The sequence below is a fragment of the Bombina bombina genome, chromosome 3, assembly GCF_027579735.1.
Source record: "Bombina bombina isolate aBomBom1 chromosome 3, aBomBom1.pri, whole genome shotgun sequence".
Taxonomy (NCBI): Eukaryota; Metazoa; Chordata; class Amphibia; order Anura; family Bombinatoridae; genus Bombina; species Bombina bombina.
In genome coordinates, this window is record NC_069501.1 from 490,695,896 (window position 1) to 490,705,895 (window position 10,000).

At 36.2% G+C, this 10,000-nt stretch overlaps 1 protein-coding gene across 2 annotated transcripts in view; it reads left to right on the forward strand.

The window, feature by feature from the left end:
• Nucleotides 1-10,000, forward strand: part of DHRS11 (dehydrogenase/reductase 11) — a 312,134-nt gene that overhangs the window by 95,166 nt on the left and 206,968 nt on the right. For both annotated transcript variants that reach the window (XM_053706835.1, XM_053706834.1), the window contains exon 2: nt 9,984-10,000. This exon is cut by the window's right edge and continues 193 nt beyond it. In XM_053706835.1, the coding sequence (XP_053562810.1) occupies nt 9,984-10,000 (17 nt within the window). The remainder of the gene's footprint in view (nt 1-9,983) is intronic.

The window sequence follows — 10,000 nt, forward strand, 5'->3', positions numbered from 1 at the left end:
CATAGCTTGCACTGTACTTAATTTTTTTACAGCCTATTTAAACGATCATGATATGTTTGTATCCCATGTCTATGAATAAGGCTTGTGGGCTGAAACGCGTTAGACAATACCTGTCCTTGCTGTTTTTACTTTTTGAATCTCACCTTGAGTTTCCAGTATTAAATTGTTCTATTTGCGCTTTGAATGACTCGCTGGTTCTTTGGGAATTTCTTTAGTGAAGAGCTTGCATGTTAGTCCCCAGATCAGCGAAATACGCCTATTAAATAGAACCTGGTTCTCATAGCAACCATCCTAACATGGTGAATGCAGGCCCCCAGGCCAATCCTTTCCTACGACAAAGGGGGAAGCTGCCAGACACCGTATATGGTAGGACTTTGCATGCCGTCCTAACTGCGTTATAGCCCAGTGCTGTTAGTTCTGAATGGAACATCCTAATGGTGTGAAGGGGTTAAAAATATAGTTAGTCCCTTTTATTACTCATTCCCCAGTTTTGAATAACCAACACAGTTAGGTATGTGGCAGTGTAATTTTTTTGAAGTCTGCCATGGGTAACAATCCTTAAAGATACATAGGATTAGTTTCTATTGCTTTTATAAACTACAAGTATCTCCATTAAAGTCTATGGAGAACCCCTCATTTTCCACTTCTTGATTAGAGTTTGAACACTGCTGATTTGCATTCTCAATTCCTTGGATATCTTTTTATATCCCTTTCCTGTTTTATACAGTTCAACTACTTTTTCCAGCAGATCCTTTGACAATTCTTTTGCTTTCCCCATGACTCAGAATCCAGAAATGTCACTGCAGCACTGGATAAAAGATGCAAGTGTCTGTCAGGTGTCCAGAAACTCATTGACCTTTTATACACACACACTAAATTACAAGCAAACAGATCACAGGTGAGGATGGTTACCTTTAATAGCCATTCAAACCCCTTTGTGTCAACTTGTGTGCATGTTATCAGGCCAAAATCACCAGGGTATGTAAACGTTTGATCAAGGTCATTTAGGTATATGTATGTGTATATATATATATATATATATATATATATATATATATATATATATATATATATATATATATATATATATATATATAATAGTATTTTGTGAGATATACAGTATCTCACAAAAGTGAGTACACCCCTCACATTTTTGTAAATATTTTATTATATCTTTTCATGTGACAACACTGAAGAAGTGACACTTTGCTACAATGTAAAGTAATGAGTGTACAGCCTGTGTAACAGTGTGAATTTGCTGTCCCCTCAAAATAACTCGACAAACAGCCATTAATGTCTAAACCGTTGGCAACAAAAGTGAGTACACCCCTAAGTGGAAATGCCCAAATTGGGCCTAAAATGTCAATATTTTCTGTGGCCACCATTATTTTCCAGCACTGCCTTAACCCTCTTGGGCATGGAATTCACCAGAGCTTCACAGGTTGCCACTGGAGTCCTCTTCCACTTCTCCATGATGACATCACAGAGCTGGTGGATGTTAGAGACCTTGCGCTCCCCCACCTTCCATTTGAGATGCTCAATAGGGTTTAGGTCTGGAGACAAACTTGGCCAGTCCATCACCTTTACCCTCAACTTCTTTAGCAAGGCAGTGGTTGTCTTGGAGGTGTGTTTGGGGTCTTATCATGTTGGAATACTGCCCTGCGGCCCTGTCTCCGAAGGGAGGGGATCATGCTCTGCTTCAGTATGTCACAGTACATGTTGGCATTCATGGTTCCCTCAATGAACTGTTGCTCCCCAGTTCCAGCAGCACTCATGCAGGCCCAGACCATGACTCTCCCACCACCATGCTTGACTGTAGGCAAGGCAAAATTGTCTTTGTACTCCTCACCTGGTTGCCGCCACACATGCTTGACACCATCTGAACTAAATAAGTTTATCTTGGTCTCATCCGACCACAGGACATGGTTCCAATAATTCATGTCCTTAGTCTGCTTGTCTTCAGCAAACTGTTTGTCGGGCTTTCTTCTGCATCATCTTTAGAAGAGGCTTCCTTCTGGGACGACAGCTATGCAGGCCAATTTGATGCAGTGTGCGGCATATGGTCTGAGCACTGACAGGCTGATCCCCCACCCCTTCAACCTCTGCAGCAATGCTGCCAGCACTTTATATGTTTATTTCCCAAAGACAACCTCTAGATATGACACTGAGCACGTGCACTCAACTTTTGTTGACCATGGCAAGGCCTGTTCTGAGTGGAACCTCTCCTGTGAAACCTCTGTATGGTCTTGCCCCTCATGTTGCAGCTCAGTTTCATGGTCTTGGCAATCTTCTTATAGCCTAGGCCATCTTTATGTAGAGCAACAATTCTTTTTTTCAGATCCTCAGAGAGTTCTTTGCCATAAGGTGCCATGTTGAACGTCCAGTGACCAGTATGAGAGAGTGTAAGAGCGATAACACCAAATTTAACACACCTGCCCCCCATTCACACCTGAGACCTTGTAACACTAAAGCGTCACATGACACCGGGGAGGGAAAATGGCTAATTGGGCCCAATTTGGACATTTCCACTTAGGGGTGTACTCACTTTTGTTGACAATAGTTCAAACCTTTAATGGCTGTGTGTTGAGTTATTTTGAGGGGACAGCAAATTTACACTGTTATACAGACTGTACACTTACTACTTTACATTGTAGCAAAGTGTCATTTCTTCACATGAAAAGATATAATAAAATATTTACTAAAATGTGAGGGGTGTACTCACTTTTGTGAGATATTGTGTATGTATGTATAATACAGGTAGCCCTCAGTTTACGCCGGGGTTAGGTTCCAGAAGGAATGGTTGTAAATCAAAACCGTTGTAAATTGAAACCCAATTTATAATGTAAGTCAATGGGAAGTGAGGGAGATAGGTTCCAGACCCCTCTCAAAATTGTCATAATTAACACCTAATACATTATTTTTAAAGCTTTGAAATTAAGACTTTAAATGCTAAACAGCATTACAAACCTAATAAAATAATCACACAACACAGAATATATAATTAAACTAAGTTAAATGAACAAAAACATTTGCTAAACATCATTATAAAGCTAATAAAATAATCGCACAACACAGACTAAACTTGCATTTTTCTGCAAACAGTTCTTTCTATGCATTCCAAACTGGACTGATTTATAGACAGGAAGATCTTGTTCCTTTGAAATCTGCTGGATAGCTCAGGTTTGGTTAAACTGATTAATTTCAGCTTGCTTGGCTTTGCTGCAACACAAGCGGGCAGCTCCACCTACTGGCTATTTTAATAAATGCACTGCTTCTCAATGCTTTTCAATAGCAGTCACATGACTGGAAAAAAAGGTTGTTATTCTGAAACGGTGTAAATTGAACCATTGTAAAACGAGGGCCACCTGTACATAGGAAATATATATATATATATATATATATATATATATATATATATATATATATATATATATATATATATATATATATATATATATATATTATACTAATTTCATTTTCAATATGTGCTCCTATGCATTATGACAATAGCGTAATTTGTTTCCCAGTTTGGTAAGTTAATAGCAAGTTAATTGCTTTGAGCAAACCTTTTATTACTTCCTATAGTACAAGGTACCTTATGAACACGTGCAAAGCACGTTCTAAAAAAGTGATCATAGTTGTTGACCTGCATGTCCCTGCTTTTAATAGACAGGAGAAGCAGGAACAGCCATTTAATTAACTATTCACTCAAGCAGAAAACTAAATGAAAAATGTTGAAATAGGGTATGTTTAAAAGGGATTTTGTCAAGTGGAAGATGTTAAGATTAAATGTTTTTAAAACAACATTTTAATACAACAATTAAATATAGGGATATAGCTAAAGGTGCTGGGAGGTAAGACTATATAAATGAAATTGGCATAGACATTTAGCGTATCTTAAAAAATAGCATCAATTTAATGCACAGCAAATAATACACTAAGAGCAGGTATTATTCATCGGACAATTGCTACACTTTAATAGTCACCACTACCGCTGCTAACCGGGTCCGAGTTTGGACCAATAAGAAAAGCCAATCTGAGGCAGCGCCCACATTAGCGTTGTCATCACGCTAAAGGCTTTTAACCAACTTACGGAGGACACCGAGGGGAAAGTTTGTGGCAAGCCCCTGTCTGCTGCTGACTAGGTCCGAGAGGAGCCGATCTGAGACAGCGCCTACATTAGCGGTGTCACCACGCTAACGGCTGTAACCAACTCACGGAGGATATTGAGTGGAAAGTTTGGGGTAAGCCCCTGTTTGCTAGCAAACCAACATACATTAAGGATACTGTAAGTGTCCACCAGACTGTCATTTATTGTACTACGAACTTTCTCTGCTATTACAATTATCATATGGCGGCAACTTAAGGACTTTTAATCACGGAGACGTCCGTTTTTATTTATTGTTGTGTATTATTTGCTGTGCATTAAATTGATGCTATTTTTTAAGATACGCTAAATGTCTATGCCAATTTCATTTATATAGTCTTACCTCCCAGCACCTTTAGCTATAGCGCTCCTGATAAACTCTCCTTTTCTGATTTTCATATTACCTATTTTTGGGAACACATAGGAATTCTCAGGAGTTTGGTGTTTCTCACCCTGCGCTCATTAGTTAATTAATTAATATAGGGATATATATGTGTATATCTTTATGTGTGTGTGTGTATATGTGTGTGTTATGGGTAAAGTCAGATATTGGGTAATACTATGATTACCCGGATAAAACGGACATTGCCCACGCGGCTGATGCATGATCTTAAATCTCCTCAGAGTGCGGAGTCACTGCATCAAACATATATAGCATGAACTGTGATTACCCCATCTTCACTATCTTTTTTTTGTCTTACCCTGGGGAGTTCAAGGGGGGTGAATCCCTCCTTGTAAACCTCATTCCCCAAAGTTCACTTGGGGTGGATGCCAGAGAATCGGCGGGTTGCCGTGTTTGTGTGTGTGTGTATATGTATGTATATATATATATAAATATATATATATATATATATATATTTTTTTTTTTTAACAAAGAATGTCCAGGCACTCCATGTGCATAAAAAAAAATCCACATTTTATTGAAAAAAATCACGTTAAAACCAAAAGATGCATCAGCAGATAAAAACACTGCTTCAGACTAACACCCAATAGTGAGGACAGCTGGGTTACTGTACAGCATACATGTTTCGTGCCCTTAGGCACTTGTTCACTGCAGTGCCTGGACATTCTTTGTTAAACGTTTGTACCTTTTTAGCGTTTGGATGAATAACACTGTTTTCAGAGCACTCGTAATCTGCAACCTAAACGTGTGTCACCCCACGCTCCATTGTGCCGTATAGAGGAAGAAGGAAGAGGATAAGGCAGAGCGCATCGCTAGAGTTTGTTCAGAATAAAAAAAATAATAAATATATATATATATATATATATATATATATATATATTGTGTATAAATATATGTATATGTATGTATGTATGTATGTATAAATATATAGTGTACCAAAATACCATCAGATCTATTTATTTGTTGATATAAACATCTAATTGATTTGTATCTACCTTGGTCTATTATCGAAGAGCATTTCATTAACAGAAATCCTATTTAAATCAACAAAATAGAGTTTAAATATTAAAATATATATATATATATATATATATATATATATATATATATATATATATATATATATATATATATATATATATATATTTATTTATTTATTTAACATCTTTGATTTTTATCCACCCTGAATAAATCCATCCATCTTAAAGGGTCAATAAAGTAATAGACATTCATGATTTTAGACAGAACATACAATTTTAAACAACTTTCCATTTTACTTTTTTTATTTAATTAGCTTCATTCTCTTGTTGTCCTTTGCTGAAAGGTTTATCTAGGTAAGCTCAGGAGCAGCAAAGAGCCTAGGTTCTAGCTGCTGATTGGTGGCTGCATATATATACTGATTGTCATTGCCTCACCCATGTGTTCAGTTAGTAACCAGTAGTGCATTGCTTCTCCTTCAACAAATGATACAAAGAGAATGAAACAAATTTGATAATAGAAGTAAACTGGAAAGTTGTTTAAAATTGTATGTTCTACCTAAATCATGAAAGAAAAATTGAGTTTCATGTCCCTTTAAATAATATATATATATATATATATATATATATATATATATATATATATACACACACAGAGAGAGAGATATATTAATATTACTCTTATTAACATTTTGATATTCCTTGTAATAGGTACAGTAACTACTTGAGAATTTGACCACACCTGTATAAATTTTCTGTTAAAGGATAAGATAAGGGCCGTTCCCCATGTGTTTACATTATATTTTACTGTATTAGTTTGCAAATCAGTTTTGTGTTTTACTGAAAAAGAACTAAATGCATCATATTTGGCCATCTTAAAACCCAGTGCTGAATCCAAATATATGGATGAGTTTTAAAGTATGTTTAGTCCTCAGTTGGTTAAGAAATGACCAAATTAATATGATTTCTGCAGCATGATTACAAAGCATTCAGTTTATTAGAAGAACAGCCAGAGGTTTCTGCTTAAAAAAGTAGATATCTAGGTACTGGAAGGTAGGTCACTAGATTGCAGATCTTCCAACCATCCTGCCTTTGTGTTAGGGCAGTCACTATTTAGGAGTGTCGCTCTCTATATCGGCTCTCTATTTCGCTCTCGGCTCTCTATCTCTTTCACTCGATCTCTCGCGTGATCTTTATTTTTCTAGGTCTCTCTCTTTATTGTGCTCTCTTTTTCTATCTCTCTCTTGCTCTCTCTTTTGCTTGCTCTTTATATATCTCTCTCGCTTTCACTTTCAATTGCTCTTTCTAGTTCTCTCGCGTTTTTCCTTTTGCTTGCTCTTTCTATCTCGCTCTTTCTACCTCTCTCGCTCTTTCTTTCCCTAAGTCCTAGTTTAAAGGGACATAATACTCATATGCTAAATCACTTGAAACTGGTGCAGTATAACTGTAAAAAGCTGAAAGGAAAATATCACCTGAGCATCTCAATGTAAAAAAGGAAGATCTTTTACCTCACAATCTCCTCAGCTCAGCAGCGTAAGTTTGTGTAAAAAGTTATACTCAGCTGCTCCCAGCTGCAGCTAAAAAATAAATAAATGAAGAAATGAACAGCAGCCAATCAGCATCAGCAGGGCTAAGGTCATGAACTCTCATGAGATTTCATAGTAAGCTTCCTTTACCTGATTGGTAAGGCTAGTAAGGCTCATCCCCTAAGCTGTCCTAGGACAGACACACTAAAATGCTGCTTAAAAATCCTTTACAATGGGAGGTGGCTACTGAGGAACTTTTGAGGTAAAATATCTTTCTTTTTTTACATAGAGATGTTCAGGTGATATTTTCTAGTCAGCTTTTTACAGCTATGCTGCATCACTTTCAAGTGTTTAAACATTTGGGTATTATGGCCCTTTAAGTCAAACCAGGCAGGTATCAGCCAAACACACCCATAATTGCCAGGTCAGACTAGTAAGGCTTGCCCCAGACAGCCTTCTCTGCTTCTAAAATCTGCCTGCCCAGGTGCATGCCTATTTGTACATGTACACCTTTTGTGTATATTTGTGCAATTTTGTTTTCCATCACACAAGCAACAATTCATTCAATAAAAAAAACACCTTTATTTTAAAATTTCCTCTTATGTGTAACACAGAAGAAAATCATGTCCCATCAAAGAGAATTACCTTTTAATCTTTGGTTACATATGATTCACAGAAGATCATTGAGCATTCACAGAAGATCATTGAAGTACAGTATCTTATGAAAGGCCATATCTTCAGGGCAAACATGAACTGTTCTGTTTTCAAATCTGTCTCTATATTGAAATGGTTGCCTTATATAATGATTCAGATACGGAGGCTCTGGCAAGCAGTTTGCATATGCCTTTCAATACTGCTATAGACACGTGCATGTTAAGTCCCAGCTTTTCAACAAAAGATACCAAGGAGAACAGAGAAAATGTCTGAAGTAAATTAGAAAGTTGTGTAAAATTGCATGCTGTCAGAATCATGAAAGGAACATTTGGTGTTTCATGTCTCATTAATGCTCTACCTTTTTGAGGTGTGGGAGAAATTAGGAAGCAGCCATCTTATTTATTTAAACAATATATAGCTGCATATTATTGTCATATGTATATCTATATCTATACCTTTGCTTTGAATATATCATTGTATCTAGCATTTATTAAGTGCTTTTAATGTCTTTTGAAGTCTACAAATTGTTTACCAATTCATGGATAATTTTTAACTTTGTATATGGTGAGGGAAAGACTTTGGGCTCTCCTATCTTTTATTTTATTTTTATATTTAGTTGTGTGTTTTTGTTTCTCTTTAATTGAGAAGCTTTCAATACTGCATCAAAACACAGCATTTAGTTGGAAAAACAACTGGTTCTATGACCTCGTTTTGAAAGCCAGACATATTTTTGTTCTCACAGTGCCTATTACTAGTAAACTGAAAGTTGTCAGAGTGTGAATTTATTCTCTGAAAATGAGTCAAAGGCAAGAAGAAGAAAAAAAAACAATGGTGTAAAAGGCTATAAAATGTAATTTAAAGCTGATAACCTGATTTCATATTTTCTTTCTTACTTAAAGGGCCATGATACCCAAATGTTAAAACACTTGATGCAGTATAGCTGTAAAAAGCTGACTAGAAAATATCACCTGAACATCTCTATATAAAAAAGAAAGATATTTTACCTCAAAAGTTCCTCAGTAGCCACATCCCATTGTAAAGGACGTCTAAGCCGCAAATCAGTATGTCTGTCCCGGGACAGCTAAGGGAGTGAGCTTACGTGCACTCTCATGTTATTTCCCTATTCAGTTTAAGGAAGTTTACTATGAAATCTCATGAGAGTTAAGTAAAATCTCATGAGATCACAGTAAAAGAGTTCATGACCTCGGCACTGCTGATGCTGATTTGCTGCTGTTCATTTCATCGTTTTTTTTTTTTTTGTACCTGCAGCTGGGAGCAGCTGAGTATAACTTTTTACACAGAACTTACTCTGCTAAGCTGAGGAAATTGTGAGGTAAAATATCTTCCTTTTTTACATAGAGATGCTCAGGTGATATTTTCCTGTCAGTTTTTTACAGTTAAGCTTCATCAGTTTCAAATGATTTAGCATATGAGTATTATGTCCCTTTAATGTATTATTAGACTTTTGATTTTATGCTAATTTGTATGTTCTACTCTTACCCAAAAGCATTTCAGATAGGTTAACTCGATGCAATAAACCTTTTTTTAAATTTATTACCATCTTATTCTGTTAGAAAATAAAACGTTTTCAGATTACATAGCAGTGCTAACTCATTTAGGGCCATTTTACAAGGTATTTACCGCTCCTGCTCGAGCGCTAACTCTGTGAGAGGTAAGCTTTTTGCGAACTTCGGTTAATGCTTGTATTACAAGTTAAAAGTAAACCGTTTTCGCTTGTGTGGTATCCCAATGCTTAAAAAGCCAAACTTAGAATATCTTGTGCGCGATAAAGTTTTCTCCCCATAGGAGATAGAGAAATAGGAATATCTATTTATAAATACTTTAGAACATAGTCCCTTATGTGAAGAACATTGGAATGTGAAATATTTGCCTTTAAATACACAGTGTAACACTTTATTAAATAAGAATATTGCATAAATATGTTTTTACATGTTTTCATCTAATTAAATGCAAAGGGCTCCTGTGTGTGTGTGTGTGTGTGTATACATATACGCACTCAAGAGTTGAGCTTAGCACAAGATTGTATTCCAATATGAGTAAATCTATAAATAGAAGTACTTGATGGATAAATCCTTAAAATCTCATCTTTATCCTTCTTCATTTTCAGCCGCTAACTACATTGGCCTTTCCCTAATGAGTTTGTAAATTCCGTTCTGGCCGGCTTCCTGCTAGAGCTTTGTCAAAACTTCTAACTTGGTTGTGATAGTTTAGCAGAACTAATTGTAATAATTGCTTGTTTTATTTTCTCACTCTAGAAACTGGCAGCTGAATG